This window comes from Coffea eugenioides, chromosome 5 (assembly GCF_003713205.1).
Source record: "Coffea eugenioides isolate CCC68of chromosome 5, Ceug_1.0, whole genome shotgun sequence".
NCBI classification, from domain to species: Eukaryota; Viridiplantae; Streptophyta; class Magnoliopsida; order Gentianales; family Rubiaceae; genus Coffea; species Coffea eugenioides.
In genome coordinates this window covers 39069630-39092252 of record NC_040039.1, presented here as the reverse complement: position 1 = coordinate 39092252, position 22623 = coordinate 39069630, and the positions used below count along the sequence as shown (strand labels likewise).

The window sequence follows — 22623 nt, the reverse complement described above, 5'->3', positions numbered from 1 at the left end:
GTATGCGGAAGATTATACGGATGAAAATAAGAAAGGATGCAGTTCGTAGAACTTAAGCCTTACAGAGAACATGCAACAGCTTAAAATGAAAAAAGACAGAGAACATGCAACAGCTTAAAATGAAAAAAGAAAATAACACAGGGAAATTTATAATTATGTTGAACTAAAAAATAAATAAGAAGAAAGAAAGAGAAACTTAAATCATTTTCTCATCAGATCAACTCAAAAGGAGTTAGCAGTTTTGCACCTCAAGAAAGTTAAAAAAAAAAAAAAAAAAAAAACCACCTTGAGCTCAATACAAAAAGTGTTAATCTCGATTCCTACACAATAGCAAATTCTATTTCACCAAAAAAAAAAACAATAGCAAATTCTATGCTAGTGGAGAAGCAGATCATTTTGGGGAAAAAGGCTCAAAGAAAGGGGATAGCTGGTAACATTTAAGGAAGGGGAGAAAACACGTACATGAGAACCAGTCAGGATTTTTGATCAAACAGATGGTCTTCAATTATCCCACACCAGTGTGGTAAAAAATGGGTCAAGGGCATTTTTGGCACAAGGATTGTCCCACTCTAACGATTCCCACCATTCTTTATCACCCTTGATTTTACGAAGAGTGCTGGGAAGAGATGGTTGTCCGTTGATGGTAGGAAGAAACAAAGGCAGCCTCTTTACCTTTGGACAACCGAATATTTCAATCTTCGTGATTGAATCGCAGATCATGGGTGCCTTGCAAATGCTCTTCAGTTGTGGCAGCCTAGTCAGACGCAACCACCCTAATTTCGGAAGGGTGACATTGGCAGTGGCTCCACTTGAAGTGAATTGGATGCCTTCTCCGCCTCCTTGTCCTACTCCATTGCCATCTGCTGCTATCTCCTCCAGTTCTTCACAACCTCCAACTATTAACTTTTCAAGATTTTGAAGGTTCTGCAGCAATTGCACTGTGAATAGCTGCTTCATGTTGTGACATCTAGAAATCCACAATATTTTAAGGGACGAAAAGGTGCCACCTAGAAGCAAATATGGCTCTGATTCCTCGTAAAAAAAACCAACCAGATTTGGCAACCTGTAGAGGCGTAGCACTTCAAGATCAAGGAGTGGACTAAAAGATGAGACTCCCAACTGATCACGTGGAGAAGCAGAGGACAAGTGCAAGAGGATCTCTATTCCAACCAAATCCTTAATATACAATCTGGATAAGTCACTTAAATTTATAAAATTCTTAAAAACATCTGACAAGCACCTAATGCCCATGCCCTCACAATCCTCGATTATCAGATGTTTCATATCATCTGGCAGATAGTTCGATCCTCTACCAAGCTTACACTGATGGAAATACAGTTGTTTCTGGTCCCCACAATCACTGTACCCATCATTAGTTAAGATGTCATTGATATAAACATTATAGTATTTTGGCCACCGAGTAATTTTATAGAAGTCCGTGAAAGACAAACATCCTTCAAAACTTTCCAATTGGTTCAGCACTTCTGGATCAATAACTTGTACCCTACCATAGGGTGGCAATACTAGCACTTGAAGATGGTGCAATTGGGAAAACGTCCCTTTTGGCATTATCTTTCGTCTTAAAATCAGACACTGGTTTAAGTTAAGTCTTTCGAGATTGACCAGTGACTCCCAACCTTGAGGTAAATCCCGAATGCCAGTCCACGATAGATCCAAATCCCTCAATTGCTTGAGCTTTCCCAGTGGTGGCACAGACATGAGGCCTCGACAACCCCGCAAAATCAAAGCAGTGAGATTCACCGAGTCTGAAACAGAATTAGGCAGCTCTGTTATACCTTCGCACCGAGATAGATTCAAAACTTTAAGTCCACACATGTGCCGAAAGAATGAATCTGGGATTTCTTTAATGGAAAGCCGGGAAAGACGCAAGGTTGATAGCTTAGGACAATTTGGTGACCAGGCTGGTGGAATTTCTATTCCTTTGAAATTTTGTGAATAGAAGGAAACTGCACGGAGATCTTGTGTCCACTCTTCTTGTTCCAGTGTTGTTACTTTTGAATCTTCCTGTCCGAAGCTTTTCACCAAGAATTGTGGTACATGTCTCCTCCTCTTTGGTTTGGAGTTTCCACGCGTGATCCTTAATGCCATATCTCTGACCAAGTCATGCATCTTCACACAGTCATTCCCTATGAAATCTTTAGTTTCTTCCAGCAAGCAAACTTTTATCAGCTTGTTTAATATCGTTTGACCTTCATCAAATGCTTTTGACCATGATTCCCGTTTTGACATCAGCTCTGCCCCAATAAGCAGGTCTATTAGTTCCTTTCTTTTTGTATCACTATCTTCCGGAAAAAGAGAGCAATACAAGAAGCAATTCCTTTGACATTCATTCAAACGATTGAAACTCCATTCCAGGATGGGAAACACATCTCGTTCCATCTCCTCATGCCCTACCGAACATGCTTTCAATTGTTCCAATCCATTTCTCCACTCACAGATATCGCTCACACCTCTCATGCTCCCAGCCACTGTGACAATACCAAGAGGCAAACCAGAACACCTTTTCGCAACGGACTTGGCAATAACTTCCACATCTCCATCAAGCACTGTCTTAGTGTCAAGTGTATGTTTGAACAAATCCCAAGATTCATTTGTAGCCAAAGTTTTAGCTTCAAATACCCTTTGACACCTAATCCTGTTGCATAATTCTAGTGACCGAGTAGTCAAGATCACTCTGCATTTGTTTGCACCAAGAGGAATTCCAATCTTTTCGAAAGAAAATTCTTGCCAAACGTCATCGAGTATGAGGACAGACTGCTTCACCAATTCCCTAGACAAAATGGCTGCCCTGCTATCCTCATCATCCTCATCTGACAGATCAAGCCTTAGCCATTTAGCAATGTCATCCTGCAGCCTTTTGATGCTGAATTCTTGAGAGACAGTAATCCAATAAACCCTGAATTGAGTTTTCTCAAGGAGATGATTATGGATGTGTTTCGCCAATGTAGTCTTACCCGCACCGCCCATCCCGTAAATCCCAATGTTTGAGATGCCATCGATGACCAACCACGCCCAGATATCTTTCAAACCTCTGTCAAACTTTTCTCCAAATAATTTTGTTGTCACTCGTGGTTCTCCTCTGTGGCCAAAAGCCTCAAGCAAAAGCCCATCAAAATGCTTACTTTGCTCAATAAGTTCTTCTACAATTGCATCCATTTTCGCCACTCTATCCCCACTGCTAATTGCATTTTTAAAAAGATTACTCTGTTCTATACTCGTTTTCAATGCAACGAATTCATTCTCTATTTTTGCTACCTCCTCAAACCAATTGTCAACCTCCCTTTTCCTTTTCTTAGTACCTGATCTTTCTGCAATTTTCATTTTCGACTGGAAGTCAATTTTCCTGTTGCTTAATCTTTGCAACTTCGTTTCGAGCGACCTTAGATTATCACGCAGATAGTAACACTTCTTTCCTTTGTCGAGTGCCAAATTCCAAAGTTCCGTGGCTAATTTTTTAGCGTCCTCCATTACCTACCAAGTGACAAGAGAATCTCTAAAAATTCTAGTTATCTAACAATAATATGTTGTTCAATAAAGGCAGCATAGTAATCGTGATAAATTTGAACCCGGTTAGTAAACTAAACAATTAGCCGATTAATGTTGGATTCTACATAATTGTATCCTCAACTTTTAATCAACGTTTCAATGATGCAAAGGAACTAATAGTAGTATTAATAGTAGTATTATTAGAATTTTCTTTTTGCATTTATTTTTGTAATATGTGCATCATCAATGTTAAGGATGAAAAAGACTTTTCTCATATTCAACTATTTATCAAATACAAGTTCTATCATATCACAACTTTCTTGCGCTGAATGATGTTATTAAGCAGAAACATTCCAGTACATAGTAGTAATTTTATATATTTTTTTTAGGTACAAGTTGTTCTTCTCACTAACATAGTTTTTCTTTTTCTTATTTGAGCCAAACGGTATCTTAATTATTTTTTTTATTTTTTAATAAATAAATTTTCGGTCAATTGGTGTGTATGTCTAATTACTTACCACTCATTGCGTCTCTTTCCACAAACGGCAAGAGTCCAAATGACAAAATAGTCCAATTAAAGACCTCATAGAATTCAAGAATTTATCAAACTTGGTCACACGTTGCTTAATAAAGTCATAGCACAATAGGTAAGTAGGAAAAGAAAAATCTTCCTCAGTCAATCAATATTTATGCAACTGTAAGCTCATCTATGATTCTTCCCGTTGCCAAAAAAAAAATATTTACTACAATATCTGGAGAAATATCAATGTGATATGAAGAACCATGTAAATTTTAAATCTCATCAACAAAATGTATCTAAAAAAAATAACAAAATATGCATGAAAACCCACTTCATTAGTCTTTTAGATAGATTACTTAGGTAGCTTTTTTTTTCTTTTCTATTGATTTTTAAATTTTGAGTGTATCAAATTAAAAAATTTAAATGAAGTAGGTAACAGGAGTTGTACCCTAATAATGTGTAAGGATAACAATGTGTCAAATACATTATTTTTAAAAAGAAGAAAGAGGAAGAAGAATAAACATTTAGTGTCTCAAAACTTGAAAGGAAAGATGTTAATAAAGATTTAGTGCTCTAATACCTTCCTATTTGATAGGGAAGAAGAGCACATAAACACGTAGTCGTCCAACTAGCTGGACTTAATTAAGCTTGTTAATAAGTGAACCCGGATCCGGTTCTAGATTGGACAAGGTCCGATGAATTTGAATATCAATTTACTCTTAAAAACCCATCGTGTACCCAGATCCAATTGTGATGGGTTTGAAATCCCGATTTGGATCAACTCATACTGCCCAAGAATCAGTCCCACTACAGCCCTTTGTTTACCCATAAGTTCCTATTACTAGCCAATTTCATATTACTCTGTGAATTTGCAAACGTATAATTAAGGAAAAATCGTTCAAAAAGTCTCTCACATTTTACAAAATAATTTTTTTCGTCCCTTACTTTTAAAAGTGTATTTTTACGTCTCTTACAAATTCATATTAATTAAATTTGGTTTCTATCTAGGTTTCCGACTAGTTTTTTGTCGGAATCCATCACGTGCCTTACACGTGATCATTTTTTAAGGGCAAAATTGTCAAATCAAAATTTACATAATTCAATCCATAGTCTCTCACATTTCACAAAATGAATTGTTTTGTCCCTCACATTTCACAAAATAAATTGTTTCGTCCCTCACATTTTCACAAAAATGAATTTTTTCATCCCTCATATTTTACAAAATAAATTTTTTCATTTCTCATTGTTCATGTGTATGAATAACTTTTTTTAAAACTAATTTATATATCTATTTGATCTCACATGGACAATACAAATAGCATGTAATATATCTCTATTTAATTTTCGCTTAAACATATTGTTTATGTGAAATTAAAATAGATATATATATATATATATAGGGGTTTAAAAAAATTGTTAGTTTTTCACTCATGTTCATTCCTTTTACTCGAAAATTAAAAACAAAGAAGACATTTAATTCTAAATATTATCAAGTATTTATATTGAATTAAATTTAGACAGAAAAAATGAACAAAGGAAAAGTATCACAAAAAGAAGTAAGTAATTGACACTTTCAAATTTTAAAATAATCATAAGGTAAGAAATTCAATTGTTGGACTTAAAGGTAGCGAGTAAAAATTTTAGATTTAAATTGTAATTTGTTACCATGACTATAGAATTCGAATTAACACCGATTAATTAGATACTCTTATTAAACAACTCAATAAATGAATTATTACTAAAATAGAAAAGATTACAAATATTGAATAGATTCACATGGTGAAATCACACACACACACACACACATATATATATATACATATATATAGGTTTAGAACAAAATTATTAGATTTAAACCCATGTACATATTGATCAGTTTGGTGAAATCAAATAGAGATATATTATATATTATTTGTACTGTTTAGATAAAATCAAATAGATATATTCATGAATTTAAAAAAATAAAAACTATTCATACATGTGGTCAAGGAGAGATAAAAAAATTCATTTTGAGAAATCTGAGGAACGAAAAAATTTATTTTGTGAAATGTAAGGGACGAAACGATTCATTTTGTGAAATGTAAGGGACTATAGATAGATTATGTAAATTTTGATTTGACAATTTTGCCCCTAAAAATGATCACATGCAAGTCATGTGATGAATTCCGGCAAAAAACTAGTCGGAAACCTAAATAGGGACCAAATTTGACCAACATGAATTTGTAAGGGACGTAAAAGTACACTTTTAAAAGTAAGGGACGAAAAAAGTCATTTTACAAAATGTGAGGGACATTTTGAACGATTTTCCCTATAATTAATTTAGGTACATCAAATATTATTAAAGAAAAGCACTTTCGAGTTTCAAGCTTTTGACCATTATCTCATTAATATGTCAAACGAATTTTTGCTAATTGACTATTCCATTTTTCCTATTAATATTAGTCTATTTATTTTTGCACTTGAAGACGTATTTAAACTCACAAATTTTCTCTTTCTTTTTAAGGAACTGTATATCTGAATTAATTAGGGAGAAGGGGATCTTCATGATATATAACATCATAGTAAGCTCTGGAATTTAGCAAGCTAGTAGTCCAAACATTTATCTTTTTCTAAAGAATTGATAACAAAACTTTTGCACCCATAATAATATCCGAATTTCTTGCCAAAAAAATGTCAATCATATAAAAAGCTTGAAGAGAGCACTCCATGTATTGAAAGGGAAAAAAAAAGTGATCAAGATTTTTGGGCCTGAGAAATCTAAACATACAACTACAAAAATTTACAAAATCAAGATCGAGTGTGATGTCATTGTACCTTGAAATGATGACAAGTTATATTCAAGAAGTTGAGAACTGCAAAACTCTGCCAAAAGATAAAGGTTTGTATTATATTTTGATCATTGTACCATTGATTTTGTGGTGTACATTTATCCCACTTGATGCAGCTAACTATTTTTTTTATGTGCATGATTCGTCTGTTAAAAAAAAAAGTTCATCGGGAAAATGCATGTGCTTTGTTTGTCTCAAAAAAAAAAAAGAAAAGAAAAGAAAAGAAGAACTATGCACGAAAACCTACCTCATGAGTCTTTGAATTAGATACCTTGTGTAATTTTTTATTTCATTATTTTTAATTTTGAGTACATCAAATTAAAGATCTAAATGAAACAGGTAATAGGAGCTATATCCTAAAAAATGTCAGGATAAAAATGGCTCAAACACATTTTTTTTCTCCAAAAAAAGAAGAAGAAAAAATGTCTCAAAACATCCTACCTAGATAAAAACATCTCAACAATTTTCTTTTTCTTTTGCTTTTTTGAAAAACAAAATTGAAACGAAGAATGCTACAGTACTACATAGACTACTCTTCTCATCCCATACGAACATAAACTCATAACGTGCCTTAAAACACTTAATTTGGTAGAAAGAAGACCGTATAAACATGAAGTAGTCCAATTATGCTGATTCAATTAAGCATTTTAGTAAATGAAACTGATATGGATCTTTTTTTCATAACAAAAAAATTGATATGCATCTGATGCAAGAAAACTTTTTAAAAAATCAAGATTTTACGTATAAGCTCATAAATTATAGGATTAAGGCCAAGATCCATATATGTTTCCACACACAGGGTCAATTTACTCCTATACATCCATCCTGTGCTCGGATCTAGTTTTGTTAGTATTAGTTAGGTCCAGGTTTGGATCATCTCATTCTGTCCTCCATTAGAAATTCTTGCCAAGAAATGTCAATTATGCAAAAAGCTTGAACAGAGCACTTTGTTCGTTGAAAGAAGAACAAGTGACCAAGATGTTTGGGCCTCACAAATCTAACTATAACGTGATAAATATAACATGATGAAATGAGAAACAACTACAAAAATTTACGGATTCAAGATCAAGTGTGGTATTGTTGCACCTTGAAATTAGAACAAGTTTTCTTGAAGACTTGAAGAAGGTAAGAACCGCTAGACGCCGTCAAAAACAAAAGTTTATATTATATTTCAATCTCGCTTTCGCTACTATAAGGACTATAATCGTTCAGTTTTGATGAATGAATTATAATTGAATCAAGATGGTGGTGCTAAGCAAAGCTATTATAACAGGGTGAAATAAGAGAAGAACTCCAACAGTTACTAAATTCCGATGGATATGATCTCATTATACCTGAAACTAAACAGAAAACTTGAGGAAGCTGAAAACCTTGAGACTCTGCTAGGGCTGCAAATGAGCCGAGTCGAATCGAGTTTTGGGCTAATCGAGTCGAGTCTCGACTAAATTTTACCAAACTCGAACTCGACGAACCGGCAAATTTAATGCTCGAGCTCGAGCTCGGAAAAAAATATAAAATAATTATTTATAAAATAATATTTTTTTCTTAATAAATAATAAAATATTAAGGATATATATGTAATTTTACTATTAAAATAAGAAAATAAAAAATATATATACTTAAAATATAAAAAATATATATATACTTAAAATATAAAAAATAAAAAATATTATATATATATATTCGAACTCGCGAGCCGGCTCCCGAGCTAACGAGCTTAATATTTTGAACTCGAGTTCGAGCTCGATTTCAACTCGAGCCAGCTCAAGCTCGACTCGAGCTCGATATTGATCGAGTTTGACTCGAGCCGCTCGCGAGCGGCTCAATTCGTTTGCAGCCCTAGGCTCTGACAAGATTTTGAATTATGATAGTTGAGTGTTGAGGAAACGACGGTAAAAATTGAACTAACAGCAGAGCAGACCACCAATGGCCTTGCGGGTTCGTAATAACGGGCCCTCGTGAAGGAAGTTCCGAGAGTGTCCAAAGAAAGGCCTGTGGAATTGTATTTGATTAAATACCTCGATTATCAACTAATTTGTCTTTGGCTATCTTGCAAAGCATGAGATGCAACTCTGGCTACAAGTTAGGAATCCAAACCATTACACTTATAGATATATCCAAAGAATTGCACATATTTTTAAATCCAAAAATTATATTGTAACTCTCTAGAGAGTTGCATCTATTTTAAATAACAAAAAAAATCTATTGAATATTGTACACTCTCTTCAAAGAATGTCTAACATTGAATTAATACATTCACAAACATATATGGGAGACTAAGCTAATTTACAAACATAAGAATATGCCTGGATTAATATATAAATATAAATAAACAAATAAATATATACATACGTACGTACATGCCAACGTCCACGCGCGCGCACATATATATATATATATCATAATGGCCTAGATCCGGCCCATATACAGCCTCTGTTCACATTTTATCTTCTCCAAAAGTTGATAAGAATTTGCAACTATGATAAAATTCAATTTTCTTGCCCAAAAATGCCAACGATGTGAAAAGCATGAAGAGAGCAATCCATGTTGAAAGAAAAGGCAGTGATCTATGATTTTTGTGCCTCGAAAAGCTATATATAACATGAGTGCAGTGAGAGAAAACTTCAATATTACAAAATTAAGATCCTTTTACCTTTCAATGATGAGCACGCTGAGACCCTGCCAATACACAAAAGTGTGTATTATGTTTTCGTTAGTTTTCACTACTAAGAAGCAACTCCAAAAATATTGAATTAAGACTCCAACAATTGAACTAAGATTTTTGTTCCAGGTAAAGCAATTATGTACTTGATGAAATAAGAAACAACTCTGACAATTACAAAATTGTGATGGATATGATCTCATTGTACCTGAAATTTTTACAAGCAAGCTTGAGGAGCCTGAAAATCTTGAGACTGCCAAAGGTATTTACTTTTGTTTTCTTTAGATTTTCTACGAGTATGATTGTTGAGTATTGAGGAATCAATGATAAAATTTGAACTAATAGGAGACCATGAGTGATTTAAAGAGTTGAGCATTACAATATCTAAGTCAAGGTCTTCCTCCCCATTTCATATGCAAAAAGTCAAAAGATTAATAGTTTTACCACAATGTTGGTATAATTGATTGTTGTTATGGATTTTTTTTTGCTATGCTTTTATGGCACAGGATTTGGACAATTTTGCTACTGTTGGTATGAATAATTTTTTATATCGACTGTTGTTTTTGTTATACTATTATAACGCAGGATTTAGATGGTCTAAATTAATTAAGCCAATTATTTCCCTTTAATTTTATGGGAAAATTTGGAAAAAAAAGGAATGAGAAGAGTGAAAATTCATAAATAGGTGGTAAGTTTTAGGAAATTTATAATGGGGGTAACGGCTATTATTCACATATTATTAAAAAAAATTTTGTTGCAAGCTAAATTACAAATTAACCCTTATGTGTATATAAGGGCACTAGTACGTGCACATATATTATATGTGCATATTTGAATGTATATTTATCAAAAAACATATATTTATCAAAAAACACATGTTTATCAAAATGATAGGCTGGAGGCCGGGGCCATCTTCTAGATATTGTGGAAAAAGGGTTTGTTATCTGCTAAAGTGAGCTTTCTTTTTTTTTTTTTTTTCTTCCAAGGCGGAATGAAACACACGCACACAATAATACAGCAAGACACACAGAAGTTAGCAGCTAACCGTCCCGAAAGCAATCTAAGCGGATCCACGAAACACACCCGTCCAGCCAATTGCCAAGAATGAGCTAAAATGAGCCAATCTAAGCTGAAATGAGCTTTCTGGAATCATACAATCAATTTGCCAAGAATGAGCAAATGTTCTTTCCAAGATGGCCTACTTGATTTAGTCAATCAAGCAGATACCTAGAAGGAGCTGTCGAAGTGCATAGTTGTTTCACAGTTTGTTTTCGGTAGGGTCTGAGTAATTACTTGTATGGTTCCCTATTTTTGGGTAGTAATCGTAACTTTTATAGGCTAACGTAATCGTTCCTGGAAAGTGCATAATAGGTGCAGGATAGGCTTTTTTTTTCTCTCTTTAAGTTGCAGGATAAACTTGTCAAACTTTTGAAGTGAAATTATCGAGTATTTCCAAAGGTATGTACTTTTCTTCTTTCCTGTTTTTCTTTTGATTTTCTACGAGTATGATTGTTGAGTATTGAGGAATCAATGATGAAAGTTGAACAATATCTATGTCAAGTTTTTCCTCCCCCTTTCATATGCAAAAAGTCAAAAGATTAATAGTTTTGCCACAATGTTGGTATAATTGATTGTTTTTATGGATTTTTTTTGGTATGCTTTTATAGCATAGGATTTGGACAATTTTGGTAGTGTTGGTATGAATAATTTTTTATATGGACTGTTGTTTTTGCTATGCTATTATAACGCAGGATTTAGATTGTCTAAATTAATTAAGCCAATTATTTCCCTTTAATTTTATGGAAAATTTTGAAAAAAAGGAATGAGAAGAGTGAAAATTCATAAATAAGTGGTAAGTATTAGGAAATTTATAAAATGGGGTAAGGGCTATTATTCACATATTATAAAAGGAAATTTTTGTTGCAATCTAAATTACAAATTAACCCTTATGTGCATATAAGGGCACTTGTATGTGCACGCCTATCATATGTGCATATTTGAATGTATATTTACACCCATCAATAAACACATTTTTATTCAGTAAGATTCACGTCGCTATGAGGGTAATTTAGTTATTTAACAATAAAATTAATAGTTGCTTTACTTCGTAAGTAATAACCCATGCCCCAGTTACAAATTTTGTAAAATTTACAACCTACTTAGAGATTGTTAATATTCCTATTCTTTTTTTTTTTATGGTCCCAAATTACTTTGACGACATCATACTATTGTGGAAAAAGGAAGCAGGGGACATTTCCAGGAAATGGTGCGGCAGACTTTGATGACTAAAGGGAAGAATTTCTGACCCTCGAAAAAGGGGAAGTAAACTGTATATATAGTCCATTATATAGCCGCCAGAATTTCTGGGACTTGAAAAAGGGCGGAAAAAAAGGACAAAATGATAGGCTGGAGACAGGGGCCATCTTCTAGATATTGTGGAAAAAGGGTTTGTTATCTGCTAAAATGAGCTTTCTGGAATCATACAATCAATTTGCCAAGAATGAGCAATTTAGACAATCAAGTAGATACATAGAAGCAGCTGTTGAAATGCACAGTTGTTTGTTTCACAGTTTGTTTTCTGTAGGGTCTGAGTAATTACTTGTATGGTTCCCTATTTTTGGGTAGTAATCGTAACTTCTATAGGCTAACGTAATCGTTCCTGGAAAGTGCATTATAGGTGCAAGATAGGCTTTTTTTTTAAAATTTAAGTTGCAGGATAAGCTTATCAAACTTTTGAAGTGAAACTATCGAGTATTTTCTTTAGGTTTGATTTTTTTGGGTATATATCAAATTAAATGGATAATTTAAATAAAATATACTCCTTTTTTTTATAAATAGAAAATTTTAATTCGAGAATTTCCTACTTTCTCTCACCCTAACCCTCCTTCATTAAACCTACTCCATTATCAACAAGTTGATGTTAATGACAATGATGAGAGGAAAAATCCAAGAAGTTGCAGAGAAGGGTACTATAATGGTCTTCACTTCCGTGTAAACGGAAGGATAATTAAATGATATTGATGTTCATTCAAGACTATTTTTCTAAAACGCTTCTCCCTTGCTCACCACTCACAAATAACAATCTCTGCACTCACCGTCAGTATCCTATTTAATGTATTTTTTCTAAAACTTTTGGATGTTTCAAAATATTAGCATAGTTGATATTTTAAACAAAATTTATTCTTTTTTTAAAAAAAATAGGCCATCAAAATAGACGCCTGTAGCCCAATATGTGCCTCAACCGTCAATCGACTAGTACTAGACTACTAGTCGAGAACCCGCACTGAAAGGAAACGACTTGGCCGTTGACAAGAAGTCAATAACGACTAAAGGAAACTTCCAGGAAATTGCGAGGAAGGCTTTTCAAAATGCGAACTGGAAATTGAGCAAAACATTTACATCTCGCAGGTGCGACTATTGGCAGAGTAAATAGTTTGGTGGAGTAATAAAACTAACAAATGGCGTTAGTATTTATGCCAAGTTCCTCATTTGTCTTGAATTTTTTCAATCAAAGTTCTAGTACTCTTTTATGGTCTGTACTTCACACCATTATAAAGTTTCCTCACCTCACCGACACCAAGTTCCAGTATTCTTCTTTTAATAAACACAGCATTCCCACCTTAAATCACTGCATAGACAGAGGTTCATATTTATCTTACAGTCTCATAGAAAATTTCGGTGAAGTGATTATCTTTTTTTTTTTATTCAATTTACAAGAACATATCAGTAAACAATCGTAAAATAAGAAGAAAACAAGTAACATATTATTGACACGAATTATAACCAATCAAAGCCCAAGTAACCTGTCCCTGCATCCACCGACAGCTATGCAGCCCTTCCGATAGCTATGATGACCTTTAGACAAAATAAATAAATAAATAAATAAGAGAATGCCATGTCCTCCACATCCTAATTGAACTTGCCAAGCAGTCAATACATTTCAGTTGTAACATTCGTAATGATAGTCAAAATAACAAAATTACCCTTTTTTTTAAAGTAAAATGAAGTGATCAAAATATATAAACATAATATTCATGATACCCTAATCTTGTATGGTTTTATATTTTATTAAATAACACTCTCATAGTTTAATATTTTACCATATAACCCCCTTACAATTTTTAAAATATATACATAACTCTCCGTGATTAATACATGCTCCCTCCGTCCCAATTATTTAGTTCTATTTCGAGAATCCAATTTTGCAAGAATAGTAGTTTGATTATGAAGTTTGTGTATTTCTTTTCAATTTTACCCTTTCAAATTCAATTTTAAATTTGAATGGTAATATACATCTGATTAGAAGACGGGACTATATTGAAAAAAAAAAAACTGAAAAGTATTTTGACTTTCTTAATGGGATACTTTTAATGGGATGGAGGGAGTAATTTATAATTTTATACAAGGGTACTTTTGACAGTTTAGTTGACTCCGTTATCGAATGTTTGACACTTTAATTCAAATTATGAGAGAGTTATGTATAATTTTTGAAATTATGAAGGATTATGTGAAAAAAGTGCTATATTATAAGGGGATAATATGTATTTTGCCCTTAATTTTATCATCAACAAAGGTTATCTAACTTCTCGTGATTTTTCGTGCTTTCATTCTCTATTTGGATTTTTGAGTTTTGTAAAACTAAATTTTTTAAATACAATATTACAGTAATATATAAATAAAAATAAATTTTAAAAATCTTTAAAAAAAATTTCATATATACTAATACAATAAAGCTTTTCAAAAACACACCAAAAAAACACAGCTAATCCAAACCGGCTCTAAGTCCGTTGAAATGCTGGCTTTGTTCAGGCAATTCGTCCACTTGATTTTTCGCCTTTCTGAGCACCAAAATGACTTTAAGCGCTCATGACAGTGGGCCCTCGAGAAGAAGTTCCGGGAAGGTCGAAAGAAAGGCCACTGGAATTGCAATGGTTAAATACCTCGATTATCAACCAATTTGCTTGAGGTTAGTTGGCCACCATGCAAAATATAAGATACAACTTTAGTTACACATCAAGAGCTCAAACTTTACTACTTACAATTGCATCCAAAGAATTGTACATATTTTTAAATTCAGAAAGTGTATTCCAACTCTAGAGAATTTTACTTACTTTATATCTAAATAATGTGCAGTAGTATACCTTCGAAAGTTTAGATAGACCGTCTATCGAGTAGAGCACGTTCTCTTCAGAAAATATCTATTATGTACACTAAATGCTAGGATAGAAACAAATTTAACTTAAACGCCATCGGTTTCCATAGTATGTAAATGTGTATTTATCCTTTTGCTTATGCAATATGATTTCTTAAAAATTATTTCCAAGCTATGAGAAAATTTAAGATAGTGTGCTCCAATTATAAGAAACATTACACGACTACTTAATTCACATGCGTATTGATTCAGCACTCATGTTAAGTAATTAAGTGGTAGCATCTTTTAATTGTATACTATATTTTGTTCGGAAATTGTTTGAATAGAGATTACCATTCATGTTATATAATTCTCAGACAAATTGATCGGTAGAAAAATCTAAGTGACCACAACTTAATAAAAACTTTAAAACATAAGCATGAGGCATGAGAATGCAATGCTGTCACCACTGTTTTTTCATTTTCAAATAAAACTTTGAAAGGGCTTTTCTTGGGTTTTGTATGTGGACAAAATTTAAAAAATGAGTAAAATGCAATTTTGGTATCTAAACTTTGACCCTTGAGTGATTCTAGCACCCAAATCACGTGCTGTCACATGTGCAGCAATGAAATTGTAAAAAAGGTTTCATGTTTATACTTAATCGAAGGATTTTCAAATTGTCACTTCAAGCTCTTCATGTGAAACTATATTTCAGAATTTTTTTTATAATTTCATGATTTCATGGTTAAATCCATAAACATTTGATTGAAATGAGGGTCTCAAAGTTTTTTTTCCTTTGGTTTTTTATCTGAGAGTATGGAGAGGAGAGAGGAGTTTTGAGCATGTATGATTAGTGTGATTTAGTATTTTCTTAGAATAAGTTATTTTATATTTAACTGAGTGATCCACGTTCTATTATTCCTTAAACTGGGCACCATGTTCGCCCTTTTTTTTTTGAAAATTATTTTAAAAAAATTTTGTTGTTGGACAAACATAGCAAATGATTGTTTTTGTTAGTTGGAATTTGAAAAAGGGTCCCCTTAAGGTATAGCCAATTCTCACTTTACCTCCTAACCTTTAATTTTGCACACTTAACCCCCTATAGGACAAAATTACCCTTCCATTATTTTGACTTTTCATTTATCTTTTTTTCTCTCTTTTATTTCTTTTTCTCTTTCTTCTTTGTTCTCTCTTTCATCCTTCCTAATAAAAAACTTCATCTCAATGAAAATTTTTATCTTGAATTTGTAATTGCATTTCTGGGTGAAGGTTTAAAAAGCATCAAAAACTAATTTTGATTTTTTGTAGGATGCCATGCGTCACAAATTTCAATTAATGATTATTAATCAGGTCACAATTTCATCTTATGATATTTTCTTGAGAATAAAATGAGAAACTAGAAAGAAAAGAGGAAAAACCAAAATTAAAAGAATTGAAAGGTTAAAAAAAATTGTATTTTAGGAAAGTGATTTCAATATTTTGTAACCATTTAAGGAGAAAATAGATCTCTGCAATTTCTCTTTTTAATTTCAATCATTAAGATGAAGATTTTTTGTGGGAAAGAAGAAGAATTAAAGAAAAAAAAGAGGCAAAGAAAATAAAGAGCGCAAAAGCGGAAAGAAAAAAATAAAAGAGAAAAATAAGAGTTTAGAATAATAGCGGAATAATTTTGTCCAATAGGGGATAAAGTGAGACAAAAAAATGGTTAGGGGGTAAAATAAAAAATGAGGTATATTTTAAGGGGATTAATTGTGATTAACCCTTTGAAAAATTCTATTAAGGATACCAAACGTGCTTAAATATTATAACATAAGGTACTAGATTTATTTTCATCCAAAGTTTGGTTACCAAAATCACTTAACGTGCTTATAGTTTAGTTGGAATGACCTTTTAACAAGGGATAATTTCAGAAACCTCCCTTGAGGTTTTTTACTATTTCACTTAGTCCCTTGATATTTTAAAAATTACAATAACCTCTCTTAATTTGACACTTTAGTAACCAAACTTTTAAATAGAGTAAAAAATTTAATGAATATCTTAAAATGCCCTTATCTTACAAAGTTCAATTTGTTCTTCTAAACAAAAGAGTATCAAGTTTTTCATACAAATATTTGTTATTTAATAATCAACTATAACAATAAATCTTTTGCTATAATATAATAGGGTATTTTTTATAGTACTTTATTGGGAATATAAATTCTTTTTAAGATAGACAAGAAAGTGCTATTTTGTTTCTTTTAAAGTTTATGGACTATTCTTTTAATAAAATTTATGGACTAGTTTAGCGGCTGAACTATCATAATTTGGTAATAATTTTGGGTTATTTGTTTTTAATCATTGTTGACTTATCCTTGATTTTGATACCCAAAAAAGGAGCCACAAAAAAAAATTGGAAGATATTAAAAGTTATCAAAAAAATATTACTAGTTTAATGTTTAATTTGGATAGATATTAGGGATAATATTAATAGTTTTTCTATACTTCTAATGAAATATAAGAGAAACGAATAAGAAGGAAAATGGTAAAAAAATTATAAAATCCATCCTTTGCATAAATATGGCAAAAAGAGAGTTTTATTAAAAATATTAAGGTTAGTGTTGTCATTTTAAATAGACAAAGAACGTAGGTGTATTTTTGAAACCTTAGAGGAGCCAAATGAAATTATTAGAAACCTCAGGGGAGATTTCTGAAATTATCCCTTTTAACAAGTGATAAGGTTTTAGCTTAATTCCAGATGATTTGCTTTTCACTTTTCATCATTGCACGGACAACTAAAAGCGACAACACTCCATTATTAATAGCGGGCCACCACCGAAAGGGGAAAGACTTTGCCGTTCACGTTGACGACGACGACATTGTCGAGAGGAAAAATCCATGAAGTTGAAGGGAGGCTTGAAGTGGGGAGCCTTCGCCTATCCTCGTCTGTCTCTACCCATCTACCCCTGCTAGTGCTCCGTGGCCATAGGGGCCACTTCTACCTTTATTTTTTTATTTGACTTCATTTATATATGCATAATGGAAAAGTCTGAAGTAACGATAGTTATGGTAACAAAATTATTTTTACCTGATATAACAGGTAAAAATACTTTTAGCGACCATTTGATTACCTGTTGTACTGGTCATCTAAATGAAATAGTACCTAAAATTTTGGTTAGTAAGTTTTGCATAAAAAATAGTAAGTTAACTCGATATATTAGTAACTTTTATGTCTCAAAAAGTAAACTTGAATAAATATGGAACTAACTTTTTGTTTTTGAAGTAAAATACTACTCTATATCTGAAACTTAGTTTTTGGAGAGTAATTTTAGTTCAAGTAATAGTAAATTTTTATAGATTAATAGTAAATATTGTTGATAGAATAGTAAATTTGGTAAATCATCAAAACTTAATAGTTTGTGGCATAAATTTACTATTTTACTTAAAGAAACTTACAATTGTACGTATCATTTATAAATGTTATATGTTTGAAGCATTTTAAATATACCATGAAAACTTTTTTTTTTTGCATATGACCTTATGAAATATGTAAGAATAATTTGTCATATTTTAAATTTTTAATTATGGGAAAATAAACAACTAAGTTCCCAAAATATTTCACTTTTATTGTTTAAAAAATCTCAACTTGTTGGTTAAATTTAAAATAATTCTATTGTCAAAAATAGTTTTTCTCAAATTAACTTTCATGATTAGATGTGAGATACAAATATGGTAAAATATCCCTCATACATATGTAATGGATGTAATGGATATTTCAGACTTTTAGTAAAAAAAATTTGTTGTTAAAATAACATATATCATAGTGTACTAATTATTTTAGGACCATTTTATAGGTGAACTAAATTTAATTTAAATTATACAATAGATTATACATGCATGTGATTTTCATTTATAATTATTGGATCCTATTCTTATGAACAATCTCCCAAGGGAAAAAATCCATATCATACTGATTTTCTTATATGAATTGTTATACTAATTTTGTCATTTTTATTATTATATTATTTCTCATTTTGTTTAGGCTTTTACTCTTATTATTTCTTGTGTCTCAGATGTAAATTTATTAAACCGCTTTTCATCTTATTATATTCATAGGTGTTAAATTATAAAAAATTTGATATATAAACAAGTAATATTCTATATATAACTAGGAAAATTTATTGTTATTGTTATTCGAAATTTCAAACTTTTCAAAAATGGAAAATGATTAAAAGCTTATAATACGACAAAATTTGATTACATATTTCACAATATTATGTGAAAAGTCAAACTATTTTTCATAGTATTTTAAAATATATAAATAAATTTTTAAAATTATACCTATGATCATGTATTATACAAGTATATTATGAGTACTTACTAACTAAGGTACTAAGAATTAATCATTAATAAAATATCTTATCGTTATTTCAAATAAATTTCCTAATACTATTTTGAAATATGTTTTAAAATAAAATAAGTACATGTGTCCCATAAATCAGTAAGTTTTGATTATTAATCAATTTACCATGTTATTAGTAAGAGTTACTATTTATGTATAAAAACTTACTATTACTTGAATTAAACTTACTCTCTAAAAAGTAAGTTTGGGATATAAAGTAGTAATTTATTTATTTAAAAAGTAAGTTTAATATTTATTCCAACTTACCTTTTGAAGTATAAAAGTTACTAATTTATTACGGTTAACTTATTATTTTAGATAGAAAACTTACTTTCTTATTTTTAAGTGTTATCCTATTTAGGTGCATAGACCTATCAAATAATCAAATGATCGCTAAAAGCAAATAAAAAATAAATCAAAAATGGTCATCCAAGTGTTATCCTATTTATGTCTTAAAAAGTAAATTGAAATAAAAATGAAAGTTACTTTTTAAAAAAAAATAAATTACTACTCTATATTCGAAACTTACTTTTTGGAGAGTAAGTTTAGTTCAAGTAATAGTAAGTATTCACGGATTAATAGTAAATCCTGTTGATAAAACAGTAAATTTGGTTAATCATCAAGAGTTACTAGTTTGTGGCATGAATTTACTATTTTACTTAAAGAAACTTATATGAAACAAGTATTAGGAAGTTTATTTAAAATAATGCTAAGATTTTTTTATTAATGATTGAACTTAATATTATAGTTAGTAATTGTTGGTAACGTAAATGTATAATATATGATTGTATGTATCATTCATCAATGTTATGTGTTTTAAGCATTTTAATAAATGTATGTATCATTTACAAAGGTTATGTGTTCTAATAAATTTATTTTCTAGGTCACAAGTATAAAAGTTAAATTTGTACTAATGTGGCATAATCTTTGAAAACTATAGTAAATTTACCCACATATTAAGTTTCGTGAGATTCAAATATATTTTGTATCATTTACAATATGGATTGATATGCACATTTTTTTTTATCAAACTTACTTTTAATTGGCAAATAGTATGTAAATTATTATAAAATGTCATTTTATAATAATCATAATTTGTATAGGTGAATGGTATATAAACTGCTAAAATTGCCAATTTATAAATGATCAAATCTTACTACTTTATGGCATATATTAGTTTGGTCAACTAAAAAATTATCGTAATTAAGTATACGTTGGTTGTTGATTTGAAATTTGCACCCCTGTCACTATTTCGTTATTTCTACCACAAGTTTTTCTAATCAAAGTAAAACAAAGTCAAATATCTTTTCCTTTTGTATGTAGTATTTATATTTAGTAAAAAATTAAAAACCATGATTACATTTCATAATTTCTAATGAAATTAGTAACATTTTCTAAATAAATTGGAATAATTTGTAAAATATGTTATTTTTTTACCAATATAATTAGGGATGGCAATCGGGTCCAAATTGGAGTGGCGGGTCGGGTTTAGACCCAGGTATAAGAGAAAACTGGCTGATCCGAACTTGACACGCCAACCTGAAATGGGTCAGGATATCTGACCTGAATCAGAAAATTCCGGGTTGTCGGGTTGGCGGGACGACCCCAATGACCCAAATACTATTTTTAATTTATTAATTTACCACTATAAATTCTAATTCACACAAGACTAATTACACAATCAAGTAATAAAAATTTAAATAAATAATCTCAAACCAAATATTTGGGTTAAATTAAAAACACCGCAAAAGCGTTTTATTCCAAACCAAATATAAAATAAATAAAAGCAGTATAAAAGTAAAAAATAATATAATACATTATTTGTCCAAATATAATAATTTCAACCTCGAATAAGTTAAATAAATTCATTTAGGATTAAGTGATTAATGCCTTTGCAAAAAAAAGAATAACTTAGTTTAGTTAGGTAAAATAATTTTTAATTCATAAACAGGTGATCGGGTCGTATCGGATCACCCACGGTTTGACCCGAATTCGATCCGTTTTCTTTTCGAGTTCGTCAAATTCTACTCGATTCTGACCCGAACCCGCGAAACCTCAATCCGAATCAATTAATTTCGTGTTAGATTTATATCGTGTTTTCAGGTCGTATCGGAAATTACCACCCCTAAATATAATCAAAAGAAATTTGCACTACTAAAAAGCAAGTGGAAGAAAAGATGATGGCATAAGTATAAATGTGAGCAACTATATACATATCACAACATAAGTTTAGGTTTGATTTGTTCAAAACATAGGTAATTTATTCGTTAGTAGATATGAAATGCATATTAATTTTCTACAAATGCAAAATATAATTTCATATATACTAACCATTAACAGAATATGTAGTTTGAACACGATCAATTGAACACATATTTCGTTTGTTTAGCTATCATTTATTTTGTTACTTAGGTTGAATATTTACATTCGAATAGAGTATTGATATCGGAACTTCAATTATTCTTGATGAACTTCAATTAAGTGTCAATGACAACAATTGCTAAAGTATAGTTTTCTTAAATTTTTTTGAAAAATGACAAAAAAAATTACATTTTTTTGTGAAAATATCAAATTGTTAATTCAATTCAAATAAATTTTATAATAACAAATATTATTCCTCAAACTGGTTGCTTAATCCGTATCTATGCCCGTACTAGTGTCGAATGGATAACTAAAATAGGAAATTGCAACAAAAAATAATTTTTACAGGAAAGGTGCAAATAAGTAGAACTTTTGCTAACTTTAACCCAAAATAAAAAAAAGGATAGGCTTTTTTGTAGTTTTGAATTCAAAAGTGTTTGTGGTTGTGCTAGAATTCTTTATTAAATTTTGAAACAGTTAAGAATTCAAGAGATAAGTACCAAGGTGACTTTTATTAGCCATTAATTTTAGTTAGAGTAGGAAAGGTCGATGCCCTAGTAACGCTTGGATTTCTTTATGCCCTAGTAACGCTTGGTTTTCTGATGTTGAAAGTACATCAGACGAAAGTCTCTTCCTCCACCGCCACCACTAGTACTTATTTGGGGTGACAATTTGTGAATTATGGATGAGCGACAAATAAATGATGTAAGTAAATTATGGTGTGAGATTTTATGCTTGTAAGATCTTTTGTATATTTTATTCCCTCTCATAGGCATGTTCTATTATAGGTATTTTTTTATATTCACCATATTTACTGAATATTTATTCCTATGTTGCTAAAAGTTATTTTCATTCTCTTTCTTTTGGAAGCAAGGTGAAGAAAACAAACTCCTTTAAAGATAGATTTTTTTTTTGTAATAGAACGCTGAGGTTAGAATTGTAGCATAATTGATGTCGTTCATGGTAATGCACCCCATAATTGCAATAGGAGGTTAATATTGATTGGCTTAGGATATAATATGGTAACGCACCCCATAAAGAGTTTAATAATTGTTGTCGTATCCGCATTTTTCCTTAATTTGCTGATAATATTCTTGTGATTACTTTTCCTTGAGTGACCATTCAATTGTAGTATGGAATCTTTTGACAATGGTAATATGATAATATTAATTTATGGATGAAACGTAAACAGAAAGGCAGAAAGACTTAGCACTACTTATAATAAATATATAATCA

The 22623-nt window shown here is 31.0% G+C and overlaps 1 protein-coding gene across 1 annotated transcript; it reads right to left on the bottom strand.

The window, feature by feature from the left end:
* Nucleotides 1-501: 501 nt before the first annotated feature.
* LOC113771607 (probable disease resistance protein At4g27220) lies at nt 502-3489 on the bottom strand. The gene has a single exon (XM_027316179.1). It carries the CDS (start codon nt 3487-3489, stop codon nt 502-504), a length of 2988 nt encoding a protein of 995 aa, XP_027171980.1.
* Nucleotides 3490-22623: the final 19134 nt, after the last annotated feature.

Excerpts from the sequence above, each read along its gene's own strand:
- LOC113771607 (XM_027316179.1), bottom strand. The coding sequence starts at position 3,489 with ATGGAGGACGCTAAAAAATTAGCCACGGAACTTTGGAATTTGGCACTC.